We start from the raw sequence: 23,036 nt of genomic DNA on the forward strand, positions 1-23,036 counted from the left end.
TGACAGGCAGACAAACAAGTGTGTCTGCTGAGATGTTTGCCATGCCCCGAGGTCTGAAGGGCAGCAAGAAGGATGGAATCCCTGAGGACCTAGATGGGAACTTGGAAGAACCCAGGGATCAGGAAGGTGAGCTCAGGAGTGAGGATGTCATGGACCTCACAGAAGGGGACAATGAGGCCTCAGCCTCAGCTCCTCCTGCAGCCAAAAGACGGAAAAGAGATACCAAAGGAAAGAAGGAGAGGAAGCCCACCGTGGATGCAGAGGAGGCTCAGAGGATGACAGCCCTGCTGTCTGCCATGTCTGAGGAGCAGCTGGCCCGCTACGAAGTGTGTCGCTGGTCAGCTTTCCCGAAAGCACGCATTGCAGGTCTGATGCAGTCTATCACCGGCAGTTCGGTGTCTGAGAACGCGGCCATTGCCATGGCTGGAATCGCCAAGGTCTTTGTTGGAGAGGTGGTGGAAGAGGCCCTGGTTAAAGCCCAAGGGCCTCTTCCCCAACAGCAACTACAAAGAAAATATGTTCTTTTAGGCCCAAGGCCAGAGGGAAAGTTCTGTTTGTGAAGGAATAAGCACTGCATCCATCTTCCAATGACAGGACTGTGTTTTCTGGAGCTTCTGCATCTCAGTCTACCCTGGGTTTATGTACGACTTTAATGTCTTTCTCAAACTCTGACACTGGCCTTCCCTAGATGAAGACAGTGGCTTGTTTCATAATCACTTTGACTAAATATTTGGGCTTCCTAGGGCATATAGAGGCATTTTTCTGTGTCTGTCTAGTTGGAAGAAGATGGTTGCATGGGCCTTGAGTTTTTTGTGGGCAGGGAGATGCTTTCAGAGAGGGAAATCTCTTCCAGGGGACTTGTATGGTTTTATACTGAAGCCTGGAGTTGCTGTGTCTTGGCTTTTATGATTATATCTGGTATCAATAAATGAAGCCTGCAGAGACTTTTCTCTTGTGTTCTTCTGCCCTGAAGGCTGTGCCTGAGCAGGAGCACTGCAATTTTTGTCCTTGTATGTATTTTAAATACTTGTATGGATTTTTTTGAGTCATCGTTGAACTGTTTCCAACCTGAGGAAGTAAAAACAAAATCACAAAGCATTATTTTCTCTTATTTGACTGTTCTCATATGTATTCCTCCCTACTTTGCTTTATGTCAGCAAGTTGATCATCTACATTATTGGAAATTAACATAGTATAGGAGAATCTTATAAGACTAGAGAGAGAAAAACAGATTCCGAAAACCACCTGTCCGTGAACACCCATTTGTAATGATCACCCGCAGTTTAAAAGACACATGCAGAGAGAGCCTATTGATCCTGCAGGTTTGCTTCATGTGGTAATATTACCAGTGCTTCTATAGGCATCCAAATTTAGTTTAAAACACTGTTACAGAGTATTCTTGATTTTATGCTTTCTAGAGGCAATCTGCTCAGAAAATCGAACCTGAGTACAGTAACATAAAAAATAAATTATTGAGATATGGAACAAAGTAGGTTCATCAGGAGTTATAAAGTTATCCCATAGTCTCCTTGTACATACTCTACTTTACCTTTATTATGGCAAAGAAGACTTTTCCATCATAAAATAAAGACCTGAGATTTATTATCAAGTCATTGTGAACATTCCCAGCACAACTCGCAGATATTGACAGTGCTAGTTCAGCCTGTTTACCTTTGCCCTGTGCCCCCTAAATCACAGAGTATGAGCAAAAAGGATCTAAAACCCCTTCCAGTTCAGTTCTAATATTGAACAGAGAGTAACATCAATTATTTTTTCCTGAAGCCAAATATACCTGCTCAAAAGTGTTACTTTATTTATTTTTAAACTTAGCTTTTGCTCTTAAAATGGTACTTATGGTACATAGAACCTATCTTTGATTGGGTGAGTATTACAGAAACTTTTAAACTTTACTAAGGATGGGGAAATTCTGTTTCACACCACTATATTTTGACATTATATAGCTTTCATTTTATTTTACCAACTTCCTTGTAAAGGCATATAACAAGTTAGACTACTGGGTCTAAGGGAGGGATATGAAGGGTACAGATTCTTGGAAGAACTCATGGAGTTGGGAGGGCTCTTTCAGAAATTAAAGTGCTTGAGCAACCAAAATAAGTAAGATCCAAGGGTCTCAATATCACCCAGGCTTTATACTGCTCTCAGCTGATTCCTTTTTCCATGGCACTGGGGAGTCTTGGAAGCTGTGTTCTGGCAGATGTGGCAGGCCTAGTGCTCTCTGAACACTAGAAGTAAAGAGAACCTTGCCCAAGCAACCTGAGGTGGGGACAAAAATCTACAGATAGCAGTGAGAGTAGTGATTGGACACACAAGGTTAGAACATTTTTCTGGCCCCCATGTAGAACTCAATGCTTTTCATGGAGTCTGAGTAAAGCTGAACTGCTGAAGACAGAAACAAGATCCCATGAAGGTCTTAGAGGTCAGGTCAGCTCAGGAGCAGAGACACAGTGTTTTTTTTTCAAAGAGGAAAAATGGATTCGCTGAGAAGGTTCAGTGTTCCTACACATTCTAAATCTTCTCAATATGTAATATCATATAGCCACAGTTCTCAAGAAGAAAATTTGTAGAAAGTGATATCTTTCCAGGAAAAATCTTTGACAGCTTTCATGGCTGGCTGTATTACATGTTAATAACAATGTAAGTTTTCCTGGAGCTTCACTGCCATTATTAAAGTCTATCTCATAATGTACACTTGGAGACTGCCTAGAAAAATGTGGCCTCTGGTTGGAACTGGTGAGGTAGTGAGGAGATGACTAACAAATGAAGGGACTGCACTTCACAACTTCTTTCTCTCTCTTTCTCTTTCTTTCCTTCTTTCTTTCTTTTCTTTTCTTTCTTCCTTTCTTTCTTTCTTTCTTTCCTTCTTTCTTTCCTTCCTTCTTTTTTCCCTTCCCTTCCCTTCCCCTCCCCTCCCCTCCCCCTCCTTTCCCCTCCCCTCCTCAATTTTTCTTTTTTTTTTTTGATGGAGTCTTGCTTGGTTGCCCAGGCTGGCATACAGTGGCATGATCTTGGTTCACTGCAACCTCTGCCTTCCAGGTTCAAACAATTCTCCTGCCTCAGCCTCCAGAGCAGCTGGGATTACGGGCATGTGCCACCACACTGGCTAATTTTTGTATTTTTAGTAGAAATGGAGTTTCACCATGTTGGCTAAGCTTGTCTTGAACCCCTGACTTCAAGAGATCCACCCACCTCACCTCTCAAAGTGCTGGGATTACAGGTGTGACCCACCACATATGGCCTACAACTTCACAGTTATTTTCAATAATTTAGGATCACTCTGGAATAACCTTAACATCTGCCCTGCCTGCCTTTGCCCCCCAAAAGTTTAGTCTGTGCCCAAATAAAGGTTAAACAATCTAGCTGCACTGTTTCCAAGTGCGTAGTATCTAGGGTCTGGTCTTCAAAAGTACAACTAAACAAACTGTTGTACCCCAATTAGACAAGTTTAAATAATAATTTGATGGTGTTATGTTTTCTATGAAGAAGGATACAAAGTAGAGTGGTAACTTTCATATATGGTAGAGAAGGGGGCCATGTTCTCACAAAATGAATGGAGTCAGATCTTTTGTAATAGTTTAATAACTATCATGAATATTGGAGAGACACGTCATATAATTTCAAGCTAGTGCCGAGTATAGGAATATCTAGCAGTCTATTTGATAAGAAAATATTTTCTTTTATATGAACCTATTAATGAGATAGATGAAGTTTTTTTGTTTTTAATTAGTTTTTCTTAGGCACATATTCAAGGGAGCATACTACTGTTTGGTAAAATGAGATGATTCCACATCAAGTTTTTGTTTTTAAAGATGAAAGAGCTAAAAAACCTTGTTTTGTCACAGCAATGCCATCCAATTATTCAAATTTTTTGAGATCATAATTCAAAAATTACATTGTGATTTAGCTTCAAATTTTTTTTGTAATGATCTTTGAATTGACAACTCATTAAAACTTTCTGTAGTTTGTATAAAAACAAAAAATTTGAAATCATCTAAATTGAAAAAATCGTGTTTGTCAAAATCTACCTCCTACTCCCTCACCTACCATGCCATGTTCAATTCTTGTACTTGAAGAGCATTGAAAAAATTTAAGTTCTGTTAATTTCAATCCACTTTCACCAAAGTAATATTTTTTTGGTGAGAAAGCCATAATCTCATCAATAATGCCTTTAAAAAAATCAACAGAAAATATGAACTAGTAACTGATCATGATAAGAAAATAAAACCCAGAAAAAGCAAAGTCCTAAGGCAGAGCAACTTCTGTCTTCGGTGTGAAATCACCATAGTCTCTTGGAAGGGGTTTCTCTTTCAAACCAGTTTGCTGTCCAGAGGGTGCTAAAGGCCCATACAGATATATTCTTCCAAATAGGAAGATGTGGAAAAAAACTCAGATGTCAGAAACGATCCAAATATTTAGTCAAAATGATTATGAAATAGGTTGCTTCCTTCATCCAGGTGTGGCCAATTTAAGAGTTTGAGGAAGACATTAGAATTGTGGGTAAATTCAGGGTAGATTGAGACACTGAAGCTCTGGCACACAAAGTCTTCTGTCATAGGGAACATGGAACAAGTACGTTTCCCCCCAGGATTTCTTTTCTGGCCTTGAGTCTAAAATCACATGATTTTTTGGTACTTGTTAAAAATGTGGCCCTCTGTAATCCCAGTACTTTGGGAGGCTGAGGTAGGCAGATCACGAGGTCAGGAGATCAAGACCATCTTGGCCAACATGGTGAAACCCCGTCTCTACTAAAAGTACAAAAATTAACTGTGCATGGTGGTGCGTGGCTGTAGTCCCAGCTACTCGGGAGGCTGAGGCAGGAGAATCGCTTGAACCAGGGAGTCGGAGGTTGCAGTGAGCCGAGATTGCGCCACTGCACTCCAGCCTGGCGACAGAGCGAAAATCCATCTCAAAAAAAAAAAAAAAAAAAAAAAAGTTGGTTGGGCACGGTGGTTCACGCCTGTAATCCCAGCACTTTGGGAAGCCAAGGTGGGCAGATCAGGAGGTCAGGAGATCAAGATCATCTTGGCCAACATGGTGAAACCCGTCTCTACTAAAAATACAAAAATTAGCTGTGCATGGTGGCGGGCGCCTGTAGTCCCAGCTACTCAGGAGGCTGAGGCGGGAGAATGGCGTGAACCCGGGAGGCAGAGCTTGCAGACAGCTGAGATCGCGCCACTGCATGCCAGTCAGGGAAACAGCGAGACTCCGTCTCAAAAAAATAAAAAATAAAATAAAATAAAATAATAAAAAAAATTTAATAATAAAAAAAGTGGCCCTCAAACTTGAACTTGCAGACAGCCTGCCTCAAATGGTTTGGCTGCAGCGGCGGCGTGTCTCCCCACGTCTCATACACTTCCAGGGCCTCTCCTACTATCTCCCCTACCAAGACCTGGGTCACTCCAGTCATGGCCATGGATGCGACCATGTTCTAGGACGCTGAACTGCCAAAGATGGACGGTATCAGACTTTTAAAGGCTGCCTCTTCCCCTTTCCTACCCACAAACACACCCACACTGCCTCCCATAACGTGAAGTGACTTGTGGATACAGAGTCTATTCGTATTTTAGAAAGTGGAATTGAATGTGTGTTCATAGCAAACTAGTAGAAACAGCTCAGGACACAGGGAACATTGCAAACACAGAGCTGCATACAGGAAAAGTGGAAGTGTGGATCTCATCTACTGATCAAGTTAAACAAACATCACTGAGTTGCCATCAGGAAGAGATTTATTTGGTTTGAAGTAGTCTAAACACTGGCATAGTCTAGTGAAAATGAACAGGTTTCTTGAAAATTGAGGTAGAGCTGCAGTGCTGAAACTCGCTCACTGAAACATTCCCACCTGACACTAGTGCCTTATAACCCTCAAGGTAGATTAGACATTAACAAACAAAAGCACACAGAAACACCACCAAGACCTGATTTCTGCCTGTTTCCACTCCCAATCCTATGCTTAGCTACGTTTGGGCTCTTAAGGACCCTCTCCGCGGAGGCGGCGGGCCAGCTGCATGTCTCTGGGCATAATTGTGACGCGCCTGGCATGGATGGCACACAGGTTGGTGTCTTCAAAGAGTTGCACCAGGTAGGCCTCGCTGGCCTCCTGCAGGGCGCCAATGGCCGCGCTCTGGAAGCGCACGTCCGGGCTGATGGCCTGGGCGATCTCGCGCACCAGGCGCTGGAAGGGCAGCTTGCGCAAGAGCAGCTGAGTGGACTTCTGGTACTTTCTGATTTCGCGTAAGGCCACGGTGCCAGGCTTGTAGCGGTGAGGCTTCTTGATCCCTCCTGTAGGCAGCGCCCTTTTTCCGGCGGCTTTGGTGGCCAGTGGCTTCCTGGGGGCCTGCCAGGCGGTGGCTTTGCGGGCGGTCTGCTTGGTGCGCGCCATGTTGCGGAGCCTTAGCCTCTCCCCTCTCCTCGGGCAGAGCCTGGCCGGCTGCAGGCGGTGCTGGCGTCAGAGAGCGAGGGCCGTGGTGCTGTGAGCAGGATTCAGAGAGCCTGTGAGTTGAGATCCATGCGCATGACTCTCCCACACACTTAGCCCCTGCCAACCCAGCCCCACACTTACCAGCTCTCAGGTCTGTGGGTTGGAGGCCGGGCTGCTTAGTCTTCCCGGAGGGTCCTGGGTTTCCTGGGTCTACACAGCAGCAGCCAGGAATCTCCCTCACAGGCAGTCTCTGACTGGAGCTCTCTGTGGTCTCAGTAAAGTCGTGCCTCTTATAAGGAGCTCAGATGATTGGATTAGACCCACCCAGCTACCTTCCATTGTACTTCCTGCTTCACTAGATCCTCAACCTAATCAGGGCTGTGAAAACCCAATCAAGTCCCTGGGTTCTGCACACACCCAATGGAGAACGAACCTTCTGGAGTGCGCCTTGTGGGAGGGGTGGTAGGTGGGTCACCTAAAGTTCTAGGTGTGAAAGAAAATCTGAAAGTTTACATTTCTCCATCATCATGGAAATATTGATTTCATCATGAAAAAATGTTTTTAATAAAGTCGAAAGTTAGCCAACTTGCATATCTGCTCCAAAACACCAACGCATGAGATCATGAGGTTTTATCAGTTCCTTTGAGAATGAAGTGTTCCGGAAGGGGGGGGGTGGGGGGATATGGAAATTTGAAAAATTTGAAATGGTCACTTCTCTGTCAGGGATTCTCCTGTGACATTTTCTCCCCAAAAGTGACACTCATGAAAATCTTCTGGTAGCATCCAGCAGATTTGGCTCTGGATAAGCCAAAGCTTTCGTGAGAAAAGAATCACATGTGACTGTCACTGGTGCTCCCCTTCAGCCCCCTGAAGCTCCTTTTCCCCTTTGAAGGTGGAAAGGACACCTGAGCTGAGCTATCCTGCCATTGCCCATGATGTTCCGGAATGCCACGAGGTCCTGAGAAGCCAGCTTTGGCCTCACTGACCTGCTGACCCGAGGTCACAGCTGAGCTAAGAAAACATTGAATATATTTTGCTATTTCAATATTTGTAGGGGTACCTGTGGTTTTAGGTTGCAGAGATAAATTGTGTAGTTGTGAATTCTATTCAAATATACTGTTAAAAGACTTTTGTGATATCTATAGTAGAAATTAATGCCCAATTCAATGTAGGTATGGCACACAGAACAATAGATTCCATGATATCAGTATTTACAAAATAAGTTCGTATTAGTGTTTTAAAATTCGAGCTTATTATTATTATTATTTTGTTGTTAAATTTTTTTAAATGTGTTTCAATAGCTTTAGGAGTACAAGTTGTCTTTCGTTCCATAGGTGAATTGTATAGTGTTGAAGTCTGGGATTTTAGTGCACTTATCACTCAGTTAGTTTACATTTTACTCAACAGGCAGTTTCTTCCTCTGTCACCCTCCTCTCACCTTCCCCACTTCTGAGTCTCTAATGTTTAGTATACTACACTGCATGCTTTTGTGGACCTGTAGCTTAGCTTTCACTTCTAGGTGAGGTGGTGCGCTATTTGCTTGTAGATTCCTGAGTTACTTTACGGAGAATAATGGCCTCCAGTTCCATCCAAGTTGCTGAAATGACATAGTTTCATTCCTGTTTATGGCTGAGTAGCAGTCCATGGTGTATATGTTCCTGTTTTCTTTTGTTTTATTATTATTTCAATAGTTTTTGGGGAGCAGGTGGTGCTTGGTTACATGGATAAGTGATTTAATGGTGATTTCTGAAATTTTGGTGTGCCCATCACCTGAGCAGTGTACACTGTACCCAATGTGTAGTCTTTCTTTTATTCCTCACTCCCTTCCACCCTTCCACCTACTTCACTTAAAGTAATGGTCTCCAATTCCATCCAGGTTGCTGGGAATACCATTATTTCTTTCCTATTTTTGGCTGAGTTGTATTCAGTGGTATACACACACACACACACACACACACACACACACACACACAACATTTATATATATTTATATATATAACATTTATAACATATATATTACATATATAACATTTATAACGTATATAAATATATATATATATATATATAAAAAACATTTTCTTTATCAACCTGATGATGGGCATTGGCTGTTTTTTTTTTTTTTTGAGACTGAGTCTCACTCTGTCGCCCAGGCTGGAGTGCAGTGGCACGATCTTGGCTCACCGCAAGCTCCACCTCCCGGGTTCATGCCATTCTCCTGCTTCAGCTTCCCTAATAGCTGGGACTACAGGTGCCCGCCACCACGCCTGGCTAATTTTTTGTATTTTTAGTAGAGACGGGGTTTCACCGTGTTAGCCAGGATGGTCTCGATCTCCTGACTTCGTGATCCACCCACCTCAGCCTCCCAAAGTGCTGGGATTACAGGTGTGAGCCACTGAGCCCAGCCTGATTTCATATTTTTGCAGTTGTGAATTGTGCTGCTGTAAACATGTGTGTGCAAGTGTTTTTTTTCATATAGTGACTTATTTTTCTCTGGGCAGATACCCAGTAGTGGGACTGGTGGATCAAATGATAGATCTCCTTTTAGTTCTTTAAGGAATCTCTGCCCTGTTTTCCATAGTGGTTGTGCTAGTTTACATTCCCACCAGCAGTGTAAAAGTGTTCCTCACCTCATCCACCACAACATCTATTATTTTTTGATTTCTTAATTATGGCATTCTTGCAGGAGTAAGGTGGCATTGCATTGCGGGTTTGATTTACATTTCCATGATCATTACTGAACATTTTTTCATATGTTTGGTGGCCATTTGTATATCTTCTTTTGAAAATTGCCTATTTATGTTTTAGCCCACTTTTTGATGGGATTGTTCTTTTCCTTGAGGCTTTGTTTTAGTTCCTTGTGGATTCTGAATATTAGTCCTTTGTAAGATACACAGTATGTGAATATTTTCTCCCACTCTATAGGTTGTTTGTTTACTCTGCTGATTCTTATTAAGTTTTTTTGCTGTGCAGAAGCTTTTTAGTTTAATTAAGTCCTATCTATTTATCTTTGTTTTTCTTGCATTTGCTTTTGGGTTCTTGGTCATGAACTCTTTGCCTAAAATAATGTCTAGAAGAGTTTTTCTGATGTTATCTTCTAGAATTTTTATGGTTTCAGGTCTTAGACTTAAAGTCTTTCATCCATCTTGAGTTGATTTTTGTATAAGGTGAGAGTTGAGGATCCACTTTCATCCTTCTATGTGAGGCTTGCCAATTATCCTGGCACTATTTGTTGAATAGGATGTCCTTTCGCTCCTTTATGTTTTTGTTTGCTTTGTCGAAGATCAGTTGGCTGTAAGTATTTAGCTTTATTTCTGGATTATCTATTTTGTTTCGTTGGTCTATATGCCTATTTTTATACCAGTAGCATGCTATTCTGGTAACTATAGCCTTGTAGTATAATTTGAAATTGGGTAATGTGATGCCTCCATATTCCTTCTTTGTGCTCAGCCTTACTTTGGCTATGCAGGCTCTTTTATACTTCCATATAAATTTTAGAACAGTTTTTTTCTAGTTCTGTGAAGAATGATAATGGAATATTGATGGAAATTGCATTGAATTTGTAGATTGCTTTTGGCAGTATGGTCATTTTTACAATATTGATTCTACCCCTCCATAAGCATGGGATGTTTTTATGTTTGTTTCATCTATGATTTCTTTCATTAGTATTTTGCACTTTTCGTTGTAGAGGTCTTTCACATCCTTGGATAGGTACATTCCTAAGTATTTTACTTTATTTTTTGCAGCTATTATAAAAGGGGTTGAGTTCTTGATTTGATTCTCAGCTTGGTCACTGTTGGTTTATAGCAGTGCTACTGATTTGTATACATTGATTTTGTATCCTTAAACTTTGCTGAATTCATTTAACCGATCTAGGAGCTTTCTACATGAGTCTTTAGGATTTTCTAGGTATACAATCATACCATTGGAGACAGTGACAGTTTAACTTCCTCTTTAACAATTTGGATGCCCTTTATTTCTTTCTCTTGTCTGATTACTCTGGCTAAGACTTCCAGTACCATGTTGAATAGGAGTAGTGAGAAAGGGCAACCTTGTCTTGTGCCAGTTTGCACAGGAAGTTCTTCCAGCCCTTGACCATTCAGTATGATATTGGCTGTGGATTTATCATATACAGCTCTCATTATTTTGAGGTATGTTCCTTTGATATCTAGTTTATTGAGAGTTTTTAACATGAAGCGATGTTGAATTTTATGAAAGGCCTTTTCTACATCTATTGAGATAACCATGTGGTTTTTGTCTTTAGTTCTGTTTATGTGATGAATCACATTTATTGATTTGTGTATGTTGAACAAGCCTTGCATCATGGGGATGAAGCCTACTTGACTGTGGTGGATAAGCTTTTTGATGTGCTGCTGGATTTGGTTTGCCAGTATTTTGTTGAAGAATTTTGCATCAATGTTCATCAAGGATATTAGCCTGAAGTTTTCTTTTTTTGTTGTATCTCTGCCAGGTTTTGGTATCAGAATGATGCTGGCCTAATATTTTGGAATAGTTTCTGTAGGAATGGTGCCAGCTCCCCCTTTTTTTTTTTTTTTTTTACTTCTGGTAGAATTCAGCTGCGAATCCTCTGGTCCTGGGCCTTTTTTTGGTTGGTAGGCTATTAATTACTGCTTCAATTTTAGAACTTATTATTAGTCTATTTGAGGATTTGATTTCTTCCTGGATCAGTCTGGGTAGGGTATACATGTCCAGGAATTTATCTATTTCTTCTAATTTTCTAGTTTATGTGCATGGAGGTGTTGTTTATAGTCTCTGATGGTTGTGTGTATTTCTGTGGGGTTAGTGGTGATATCCCCCGTATTTCTGATTGTGTGTGGTTTTTTTTTTTTTTTTTTTTTTTTCAGTAGGAGTCTGTATCACCATGCTGGAGTGCAGTGGTGCTATCTCAGCTCGCTGCAACCTCCACCTCCCGGGTTCCAGTGATTCTCCTGCCTCAGCCTCCCGAGTAGCTGGGACTACAGCTGCACGCCACCATGCCCAGCTAATTTTTGAATTTTTAGTAGAGACAGAGTTTCACCATTTTGGATCAGGATGGTCTTGATATCTTGACCTTGTGATCCACCTGCCTCGGCCTCCCAAAGTGCTGGGATTACAGGCGTGAGCCACCACACCCAGCCTGATTGCGTTTATTTTAATCTTCTCTTTTTCTTCTTTATTAGCCTAGCTAGAAGTTTATCTGTTTTATTACTTTTTTCAAAACATCCGCTACTGAATTCATTGATTTTTTGAAGGGTTTTTTTGTATCTCTATCTCCTTCAGTTCAGCTGTGATCTTGGTTATTTACTATCTTCTGTTAGCTTTGGCATTTGTTTGCTCCTGTCCTCTAGATCTTTAGTTGTGATGTTAGGTTTTTAACAAGTTCTTTCTAACTTTTTGTTGTGGGTGTTTAGTGCAACAAATTTCCCTCTTAACACTGCTTTAGCTGCATCCCAGAGATTCTGGTACATTTTATCTTCATTCTCATTAGTTTCAAAGAACTTCTTGATTTCTGCCTTAATTGCATTATTTCCCCAAAAGTCATTCCAGTGAGGGTTGTTCAGTTTCCATGTAGTTTTATGGTTTTGAGTGAATTTCTTAATTTTGAGTTCTAATTTGATTGTGCTGTGGTCCAAGAGACTGTTATAATTTCAGTTCTTTTGCATTTGGTGAAAAGTGTTTACTTTCAATTATGTGATCAATTTTAGAGTAACTGCTGTGTGGTGATGAGACGAATGTATATTCTATTGTTTTTGGGTGGAGAGTTTTGTAGATATCTATTAGGTCCATTTGATCCAGAGCTGAGTTCAGGTCCTGAACATCTGTTAATTTTCTGTCTTGATGATCTGTCTAATATTGTGAATGGGGTGTTAAAGTCTCTCATTATTATTGTGTGGGAGTCTAAGTCTGTATTGTTTTGTCATGATTCTTAGCTTCTTTCCATTGGGTTACAGCATGATCTTTTAGGTCAGTGAAGTTTATTTTTATCCACATCCTATCATTTTAGCCATCTCAGTCTCAGCCCACTTCTGAGCCCTTGGTGGAGAGGTATTGTGGTCATTTGGAGGAAAAGGGGCACTCTGGGTTTTTGAGTTTTCAGGATTTTTGTGCTAATTCTTTCTTTTCTTCTTCTTTTTTTTTTTTTTTTTTTTTGAGAATTAAAAGAGGCAACATGAATTTTTTTTTTTTTCTAAATTGAAACTGATGAATATCAATATCACTTAGTAAAGTTCAGGAGAAAAAATCAAGTTAGATATGCAAAAATATGATATGAATGTGATAGGAGATGTTATTCTCTGAAGCTTAATTTCATCTGAAACAAATGTAAGAGAAAATAAAAAGCATTGTCAAATTCTTTCTTATCTTTGTGGGTTTATCTAGCTTCAAGCTTTGAGGTTGCTGACCTTTAGATGGGGTTTTTGGTTTTGTTGTGGTTGTTGTTTGCTGTTTGTTTGTTTGTTTTTAACACTCTGGCCACTCTTCTGTAGGGCTGCTGCAGTTTGCTGGGTGTCTGCTCTAGATTGTAGTCACCTGGGTTTTTCCCATACTTGGAATTATCACCGTTGAAGACTGCAAAACAGCACAGATGGCATCTTGCTTCCTCCTCTGGAAACTTTGTCCCAGGAGGGTACTAAACTTGTTGCTGGCTTGAATGTATCTGTAGGAGGTGGCTGGTTACACTGCTTGGGAAAATCTCATGCAGTCGGGAGGAATGGGATCAGGGACATACTTAAGCAATCTAACTGCTTTTTGGTAGAGCAGCTATGCTGTATTGGGGATCCCTTCAGCCCCTGATCCATTGGGGCTCTCCAAGTCCCACAGGCTGGACCAGCTGAGATGCCTGAACAGTCATGGTGGCAGCATGCCCTACCCCATGGGCACTTAGACTCAGGGAGAAATTAGAACTCTGTCAGCTGTAGAACAGAGGCAGGTATGGCTGGAGGCCCTGGCTGGGAGGACCCACCCCACAAGGAGCAGTGGTTTGGGGTCCTGCTTAAAGAAGCAGTCTGGCCACATTCTGGGAAAGCAGCTGTGCTGTGCTGGGGGTACCCTACCTCATCCCGACCATTTGGACTCTCCAAAGCCCGCAGACCAAAACAGCTGAGTTGACTAAACAGCATAGATAGCAGCTTGGCCCTTTCCTGGGGTCTCTGTCCTGTCTCTGGCAGGCTCCTCCTTGTTTCTTGTGGCTGGCTGGAATTCCAAGCCAGTGGGTCCTATCTTGTGAGTTGCCATGTAAGTGGGGCCTGCAGATTGATGCTGCTCAGCCCCCAGGATTTAGCCCCCCTTCCTAGGGGTATGCACAGACCTTCTGCCTTGCCTGAGCTGCAGATGCCCTTGCCAGGGATCCCGAGGCCAGAATATGTAAAGCTCCTGGGTCTCTGTACATGTTCGAGCAGCTGCTCTGCGGAGACTCCGCACAGCTGTGTTAATCAGATCCAAGGCGTTGGAGACACGGGCCTATAAGAGGACCTCCTGATCCACAGATTGCAAAGATCCACGGGAGAAGTGTGGTTTCCCGGGGGCATGCAATCACTCACTGCTTCCCTCCACCGGGGGTGCGGGTTCCCTTGGCTCTGTGTTGCTCCAGGGTGGACCGTTTCTCCACCCTGTTTTTCTTTTTTTTTCTTTCCTATTTTTGGCTGAGTTGTATTCAGTGGTGTATATACATATATATAAACGTTTTCTTTATCGACCCGATTGATGGGCATTGGCTGGTTGGCTGGTTTCTTTTTTTTTTTTTTTTTTTTTTTGAGACGGAGTCTCCCTCTGTCGCCTGGGCTGGAGTGCAGTGGCGCAATCTCGGCTCACTGCAAGCTCCGCCTCCGAGGTTCACGCCATTCTCCTGCCTCAGCCTTCGGAGTAGCTGGGACTACAGGCGCCCGCTACCAGGCCCGGCTAATTTTTTCTGTTTTTTAGTAGAGACGGGGCTTCATCGTGTTAGCAAGGATAGTCTCGATCTCCTGACCTCATGATCCGCCCGCCTCGGCCTCCCAAAGTGCTGGGATTACAGGCGTGGGCCACCGCGCCCGGCCCACCCTGCTTTTCTTCATTCACCATGGGTCAGGTTGTTTTCCTACATAGTCTCAATGTGAGTACGTGGATATTTCAGTTGAAGGTGCTGCATTCACTCGCCCGTCTTCCTCTCTGTGAGTGCCACAGACCAAAGCTGCTTCCGATTGGCCATCTTGGGGCCCACTCATCAGTTGATGGACACTTAGGTTGATTTTATATCTTTGCAATTGTGAATTGTGCTGTGATAAAAATATGTGTGCAGGTTTCTTTGATATAATGACTTCTTTTTTTTAGGTGTGTACCCAGTAGTGGGATTGCTGGATGGAATGGTAGATCTACTTTGAGTTCCTTGTGAAATCTCTACACTGTTTTCTGCAGAGGTTGTACTAATTTACATTCCACCAGCAATGCCTAAACGTTTCCTTTTCACCACATTTACGCCAACACCTGCTGTTCTTTGACTATTGAATAATGGCCATTCCTGCTGGGGTAAGGTGGGTAAGAAACTCAGCTGTTTTTCATTGTGGCTTTAATTTGCATTTCCCTGATAATTAGAGATGTGGAACATTTTTCCCTGTTTATTAGTTATTTGTGTGTCTTCTTTTGAGAAACGTCTATGCATGTTGTTTGCTCACTTTTTAATGGGATTATTTGTGTTTTCTTTGATGATTTGTTTCAATTTCTTGTAGATACTGGATCTATCCGTCCTTTGCCAGAGGCATAATTTGCAAATAGTTTCTCCCATTCTGTAGGTTGTTTGTTTACTCTGATGATTTATTTTGCTTTGGAGAAGCTTTTTCTTTTCATTAGCTCCCACTGATTTATTTTTGCTTTTTTTGAATTTGCTTTTGGGGTCTTTGTTATAAGTTGTTTGCCTAGGCCAATGTCTAGAAGAGTTTTCCCGGTTTTTCTTCTAGAGTTTTTATTGTTTCAGGATCTAGATTTAAGTCTTGAATTCACCTTAAGTAAATTTTTGTGTATAATGAAAGATAGGGATCCAGTTTCCTTCTTCTGTGTGTGGCTATTCAATGTTCCCATCACCATTTATTCAATAGGGTGTTATTTCCCCAGTTGATGTTTCTGTATGCTTTGTCAAAATCAGTTGGCTTTATTTTTGTTTTCTCTATTTTGTTTCATTGGTCTATGGATCTACTTTTATGCCAATACCACATTGTTTGGCATAGCCTTTTGGGATATTTTGAAGTCCGGTAATGTGATGCCTCCATATTTATTCCTTTTCCTTAGGATAGCTTGGCTATCCTAGCTGTTTTTGGTTCCATATGAACTTTAGAATTTTTTTTCTAACTCTGCATAAAATGACGTTGTTATTTGGGAAGAAATTGCATCAAATCTATAGTTTGCTTTGGGCTGCATGGTTGTTTTTTTCAACAATACTGGTTTTTCTAATCCACGGGCATGGAAAGTATTTCTGCTCATTTGTACCGTCTATTACTTCTTTCAGCAGTGCCTTGTAGTTCTCCTTGTTGGGATCTTTTACCTTCTTTTTAAGTATATTCCCATATACATATGTAGCTACTGTAAGAGGGATTGAGTTTTTGATTTAATTCTCATCTTGGTTGTTGTTGGTGTATAGCATGCTATTAATTTGTGTGCATGACTTTTGTAACCTGAGATTTTACTAAATTTACCTATAAGGTCTGGCTGTCTTTTGTAGGAGTGTTTAAGGTTTACTGTGTATACCGTCAGATCACCAGGCAACAGAGATAGTCTGACTTGCTCTTTTCCAATGTTAATACCTTTTGTTTCTTCCTCTTGCCTGATGACTCTGGCTAAGAATTTTGTGCTCATTTTATAGAAAAGTTTTAGTTTTATGCAAAATCGGGCAAAAATTAGAGAGTTCCCCTATATCCTTTCCCCCACATATGCATAGCCTCCCTCCGGTATCAACTCCCTATCCCATATTGTATGTGAGTTACAATCATTGAACCTACATTGACCTATTATTATCACTCAAAGTCTGTAGCTTACATTAGGGTTCACTGTTTTTGTTGTACATTCTATGGGTTTGGACAGATGCATCATGACAGGCATCCACAACCATAGTGTCCTATGAAATAGTTTCACTTCTCTAAAAATCTTTTGAGACAGAATAAAATAGAAGAAAATAAATTATAGCCTTTCCATTTGTATAAAATGAGGAGTAATATATAAAGAACATAATAAAAAATGTTTCTAATATCATTGAAATCTTTATTAAAACTTTCTTCTAAATGCTCTTTATGGGAGATTATAATGCATTTTTTGTGCAATTTTGTTACTCTAACCACATGCTAATAATTCAAAATCTGCTCTTTATAGGTGCCCAGTTTTGGTTGAACATTGTAGCTATCTACAAAGAGTCTTCTTCAGTTGTGTGCTTTGTTTATTCAGTATTTCACAGGTTAATGTTTATTTAATATTGTTTTCTAATATTTTATATTCCTGTATTTCCTTGTTAACGTAGGCTGCCTTACATCATTTAATTGTGTTTTTAGATTCTGCCTATGTATTATAATTTTGTATGACTATATTCAACTGTATACACTTTCAAGGAGTGTAGAAAATAAGTCAAATATTGATCAACCATATGCCTATTGCCAACATAATTCTCTGTTCATTTGCCTGTATAAACATTACTCATACTTTAAAAAAAAAAAAAAAAAAAAAATCTTTTGTCTCTAGCTTCTCTATTCCTTCTTTCAACACCAACCCCTTCCAGCCATGAGTCTCTGTATTTATTTATTGGTAAATCTTGTCTACTGACATTTCATATTGTATATACTTGTTATGTACAATATGATGTGTTATATACATTTTACAATGTCAAAATCTAGCTAATTTTTACATAGTTGTTGTAGTTTTGTTAAGTACACTTCACATTCACTCTTAGCATTTTTGAAGAGCACGATATATTGTTAGGTGGAGTCACCACACTGTACAATAGATTTCTTGAACTTATTCCTCCCATGTGACTGAAATTTTGTATATTTTGACTGTCTCCTCAAATACCCCACCCCTGCCACCCCAGCCCATGGTAACTACCATGCTACTGTCTACTTCTATAAGATCAACTTTTTTAGATTCTACGTAAGATTGAGGTCAAGTAGTATTTGTCTTTCTATGCCTTGCGTATTTCGCATAGCATAACATAGCATAATGATCTCCAGGTTCATCTATGTGTCCTTATTTTTTTAGGCTATTCCTTAAGTAGCCTTAAAATATAAGAACACATAGATGAACCTGGAGATGTATTTTGTTGTGTATACATATCACATCTTTATCCAATCATCTTTTTTTGGACACTTATGTTGATTTTATATCTTAGCTATTGTAAATAGTGCTGCAGTAGACATGAGCATACAGATAGCTCTTCAGTATACTAATTTTATTTCCGCTGGATATATATTTAGCAGTGTGGCATTGGTGGAACATATTGTAGCTCTATTTTTAGTTTTTGGAGGAACTGCCATACTAGTTTCTGTAGTGGTTGTACTAATTTGCATCCTCACCAACAGGGCAAGCGGTTTCCCTTTTCTTCACATCTTCATCTACAATTGTTATCTCTTGACGTTTTCATAACGGTTATTCTAATGGGTGTGACGTAATATTTTATTTTGGTTGTAATTTGCATTTCTGTGATGGTTAGTGATGTGGAGCATTTTTCCATACACCCACTGGCCATACCTTTCTGTCTTTTTTTCATAAATGTCTCTTTAGGTCTTTTGGTTATTTTTATTTTGGATTTTTGTTTTCTTCCTATTGAGTTGTTTGAGTTTCTTAGGTATTTTGGAGAATTATTCCTATCAGATATATGGTGTCCAAATATTTTTTTCCATTCTGCTGGTTGTGTCTTCACTCTGATGATTGTTTCCTTTGTTGTGCAGAAATTTGTTAGATATAATTCCTTTTGTCTACTTTTGCTTTTGTTGTCTGTGTTTTTGGGTTATATCTAAAAGATCACTGGCCTAACCAGCATTGGGGATGTTTCTCCCTATGTTTCTTGTAGTAGGGTCATAGTTGAGGGTCCTGCTCTAAAGTTTGAAAGAGATTTTAGTGTATTTTTGTATATACTAAGAGAAAAGGGTGTAATTTGATTATTTTGCATGTGGATATGTAGTTTTCCTGTCACCATTGATTGAAAAGACAGTCATTTCTTCATTGTTGTTGTTGTCACCTTTGTGTAAACTCAGTTGGCTGTGCATGTCTGGATTGACTTCTGTGGCCTCTACTCTGTTGCAATGGTCTAAGTGTCTGTTTTTAAGCCAGTGTTATTCTGCTTGGGTTACTATCATTTTACAGCATACTTTGAAGTGAGGAAAGCACAGATCTGTTTATTTTCTCCGCAGTTTGCCCTATGACCTCATTACTCAGAGAAATGTCAAAAGAGATGTTGATTTTTCACTTTTTTTTTTGAGACAGAGTTTCACTCTTATTGCCCAGGCCGGAGTGCAATGGTGCGATCTTGGCTCACCACAACCTCCACCTCCTAGGTTCAAGCGATTCTCCTACCTCAGCCTACTGAGTAGCTGGGATTATAGGCATGCGCCACCACGCCCGCCTAATTTTTGTATTTTTTTTTTTTTTTTTTTTTTTTTTTTTTAGTAGAGACGGGGTTTCTCCATGTTGGCCAGGCTGGTCTTGAACTCCCGACCTCAGGTGATCCGCCTGCCTTGGCCTCCCAAAGTGCTGGGATTACCGGCATGCACCACCATGCTTGGCCAATTTTGCACTTTTTAAATTTTATACTTGTTGTTAGGGCAGAGTGATGACGACTAAGCTCCATCCCTGCCACCATGAACACCGGAAGTTCATTTGATTTTTTACTATACATTTGTTCCCATTTCTCTTATATTCAGAGTATTTGATGAATTATATGTCAGTGTAATTATAAAGAGTGTTTTATTTTAATGAAAATATTTAATGCTTAAATCTTATAATAATAGGAATTTTCTCTTTAATTTTTGCATTTTAACACCATAATATAAAATTAAAATATGTGAGAATCTTATATACTATAAAATTACATGTCAGAGGTATTTTTCTTTCTCAGAAGGACAACAGAGAGATCAGTATATTACCTTAGCTATAAAAATAGTTTACAGTAAAACTGATTCTTCAGAGCTGAAGGCATGGAAATGAGTGCAGAGACTAGACAGTGTTTCTAGGGTCTGTTTTCTCTCTGAAGTTTTCCATGCGGCTTCTAGAATACTTTACCATTTTAATATTATCAAAGAGCCCTCCCTGACATAAAACAATCTTGGTAGCAATGTGAATAAAGTCATTTTAGACAATAATTTGGTGTGTAATTTTAATTTCATTCTTGCAAAACTCAGAAAATAGTTCAGTGGATGACAAATGAAAATTCAATTTTCGTTCATTCAAATTTCATTCATTCAAATCAATTCCAGTCTCCTGCTCAGGACATAGCCTTCTGGATAGACTACCATAAGGAAATAGTCTCTGGAGGTTTCACCTATTGAAATCAAGCAACAAGCATAAAAGCTAAGACATTGCAACTCCTGGCTTCAGTATGAAAACACATGTCTCTTGGAAGAGGTTTTCTCTCTGAAAGTAGCTTCCTGTCCCCAGGATGCTTTGGATCCACACAGCTTTTTTTCTTTCAGGTAGAAAGAAACAGAAAAATGTGTCTATATGCCCTCAGAAGCACAAATATTTAGTCAAAGCAATTAGGAAAGAAACTGCTGCCTTCATCTAGATGAGATCAATGAAACAGTTGGAGAAAGACTTTAAAATCCTGGGTCAATTCAGCCTAGACTAAAACACAGAAGGTGCAGGGCACAAGCAGTCCTGTCATAGAAACAGTGGATTCAGTCCTTTGTCCTTTAAGAACAGGCCTTTCTATCTAGACTGGGGCCCAGAAGAAGACAATTATTTTGTACTAGGTGTTGAGGAAGTGGCCCTTAGGTTTTCATCTGTGAACAGCCTCCTTCCAAGGCTTGGGCTGCAGCGGGGCATCCAATTCCCCATCTCACACACACCCAGGGCTGCTTCTACCACCTCCCTGAATAAGACCCCGGTCATTCCAGCCATGGGCATGGCCATGACCATGTTCTAGAACACTGACCTACCAGTGATGGACTGCATTAGAAACTTCTAGTAAGTGTCTCTCTCTTTCCTACCCACAGAGAGACCCACACTGGCTGTTCTTCCTCCTGTAATGTGAAGTGACTTGTGGATAGAGAGTCTATTGACATTTTAGAAAGTAGAGTTGGATGTATTTTCATAGCAAACTAGCAGGAACAGCACAAGAGACAGGGAACATTGAAACCATGTAGCTGCATATAGAAAACTTCAAAGTGTGTGTCTCATCTACTGTTTGATCAAGTGAGACAAATATCATCGAGTTTCCATCAAGAAGAAATGTATTTGCTTGTAAATAGTCTAAATGAGGCATTCTCCAAACAAAAGAGCAAATGTATTGACAATTGATGTAGAGTTGAAGTGCTGAAACTTGCTCACTGAGACATTTCCACTCAACACTAATGCATTAGACCCTCAATGCAGAATAAAAGTTTACAAATAAAAGCAAATAGAAACACAGTCACTACCTGTGATTTCTGCTGATGTTTCGACTCCCAATCATATTCTTAGCTACTTTTGGACCCCATAGGGGAAAAGAAACCAGAACGGAATAAAACTTCTAACATCAGAACTACCAGTAACTGAAAGAAGAGAAAAAAAAAAAAACACACACACAACAAAACAGAAGTGAAGCCGTCTAGAGTGCAAGGTATCCCATGAGCGTGGGCTCTTAAGTATCCGCTCCATGGAGGCGGCGGGCCAGCTGCGTGTCTCTGGGCATAATTGTCACGTGCCTGGCATGGATGGCACACAGTTTGGTGTCTTCAAAGAGGCACACCAAGTAGGCCTTGCTGGGCTCCTGCAGGGCGCTAGTGGCTGCGCTCTGGCAGCGCAGGTCCGGGCTGATGGCCTGGGGGATCTCGCGCACCAGGCGCTGGAAGTGCAGCTTGCGCAGGAGCAGCTGAGTGGACTTCTGGTACTTTCTGATTTTGCAGAGTGCCAGGGTGCCAGGCCTGTAGCCGTGGGGCTTCTTGATCCCTCCTGTAGGCGGCGCCCTCTTGCCGGCAGCTTTGGTGGCCAGGGGCTTCCTGGGGGCCTCCCAGGTGGTGGCTTTGCGGGTGTTCTGCTTGATGTCTGCTGTGCGGGGCCGCGGCCTCTCCCCTGTCCTTGGGCTGAGCCTGGCCAGCTGCAGGCAGCTCTGGCGTCAGGGAGCGAGGGCGGAGGGTTTGTGGACAGGATTCAGAGAGCCTGTGAGTTCAGATCCGTGCAGAAGATGCACGCTTACGCTTAGCCCCTTTCAATCCAGCCCTAGACTTACCTGCTCACAGGTCTGCAGGTCAGATGTCTGGCTGCTCATTCGCCCTGTGGGGTCCTGGGCTTCCGAGGTCTACATACCCGCAGTGGGGAATCTTCCTGCAGCTAGTCTTGCTCTGTGGTCTCAACCAAATTTAGAGTCTTATAATTCACTGCGATGATTGCATTAGAGCCACCTGGCTAGCTTCCATTGCACCCATTGCTTCACGAGATTTTTAACCTAATGAGAATGAGCTGTGCCCATCCCACCCTACACAGTAGCTGGTCAGGACTGAGTGCAGTCCTGGGGGTAAGGGTCTGCATGCTTACACGCTTACATGCTGACACATGCTCAGGTGTCAGCTCAAAGGATCTCTTCATCATCCTGAGGTGGGAGGCAGGGCAAGGAGCACCAATGAGGTTCTCCCCGCTCCCCCGCCACCCCCTCCCTTCCACAGTGAAAGCTTATCAAGTCTATGGGTTGTACCACACCCAAGCGTGGTGTTACCTTCCATTGTATTTACGGGTTCACAGATTCGTAACCTAATCAAGGTATGAAAAACTAAGTTCATGGGTTCCTCCAACACTCAAAAGAGGGACAGATATCTGGAGTATGCATTATGGGATGGATCATAGGTGGTAGTTGATACAGTTTTGCTGTCACCACCCAAAATCTCATCTTGATTTGTAATCCCTGTAGTCCCCATAGTCCCCATGTCAAGGGAGAGACCAGGTGGAGGTAACTGGATCATGGGGGCAGTTTCCCAGTTTCCCCCATGCTGTTCTTGGGAGAGTGTGTGGGTTCTCACAAGATCTGATGGTTTTATAAGGGACTCTTCCCTCTCACTCTTCACACTTCTCTCTCCTGCCGCCTTGTGAAGAAGGACATGTTTGCTTCCCCTCCTGCCACGATTGTAAGTTTCCTGAGGCCTCCCCAGCCATTCAGAACAGTGAGTCAATTAAACCTCTTTTCTTTATAAATTATCCAGTCTTGGATATTTCTTTATAGCAGTGTGACAACAGACTAATACCGTGGTCATCCAGAATTCTGCCTGCAACAGAGATTCTGACAGTTCACATTTTATGATAATAATGGAAATATTTATAATAAAAGTATGTTTTAATAAAGTTGTATCTTAGGCAGTTGATGAGGCATGAAGTTGTTTTATCAGGTGCTCTGATGGTACATAGCACCAGGAAAGAGAATGTGAAAAATCTAAGTAGCCACTCCTCTAGCTGACATTTCTGTCTGGCA

At 41.3% G+C, this 23,036-nt stretch overlaps 2 protein-coding genes across 2 annotated transcripts; both read right to left on the reverse strand.

The window, feature by feature from the left end:
- Window positions 1-5,726: 5,726 nt before the first annotated feature.
- On the reverse strand, window positions 5,727-7,026 carry LOC103889286 (histone H3.Y). Its single transcript, XM_024247367.2, has 2 exons — window positions 6,578-7,026; window positions 5,727-6,485 (listed from the first exon to the last, which is right to left on the reverse strand). The coding sequence occupies exon 2, from the start codon at window positions 6,395-6,397 to the stop codon at window positions 5,987-5,989; it is 411 nt and encodes a 136-aa protein (XP_024103135.1). The 5' UTR covers window positions 6,398-6,485; window positions 6,578-7,026; the 3' UTR covers window positions 5,727-5,986.
- Window positions 7,027-21,218: 14,192 nt separating this feature from the next.
- LOC100436376 (histone H3.Y-like) lies at window positions 21,219-21,845 on the reverse strand. Its single transcript, XM_009240604.2, has 2 exons — window positions 21,807-21,845; window positions 21,219-21,686 (listed from the first exon to the last, which is right to left on the reverse strand). Exons 1-2 carry the CDS (start codon window positions 21,843-21,845, stop codon window positions 21,219-21,221), a joined length of 507 nt encoding a protein of 168 aa, XP_009238879.1.
- Between the last annotated feature and the right edge of the window lie 1,191 nt (window positions 21,846-23,036).

Source organism: Pongo abelii, chromosome 4 (genome assembly GCF_028885655.2).
Source record: "Pongo abelii isolate AG06213 chromosome 4, NHGRI_mPonAbe1-v2.0_pri, whole genome shotgun sequence".
In the NCBI taxonomy this organism is placed as follows: Eukaryota; Metazoa; Chordata; class Mammalia; order Primates; family Hominidae; genus Pongo; species Pongo abelii.

Coding starts and splice junctions, on each gene's coding strand:
- LOC103889286 (XM_024247367.2), bottom strand. CDS start 6,397: ATGGCGCGCACCAAGCAGACCGCCCGCAAAGCCACCGCCTGGCAGGCC.
- LOC100436376 (XM_009240604.2), bottom strand. CDS start 21,845: ATGAGCAGCCAGACATCTGACCTGCAGACCTGTGAGCAG. Junction 21,687..21,806: donor ACCTGCAGACCTGTGAGCAG/GTAAGTCTAGGG, acceptor CCCTGACGCCAG/AGCTGCCTGCAGCTGGCCAG.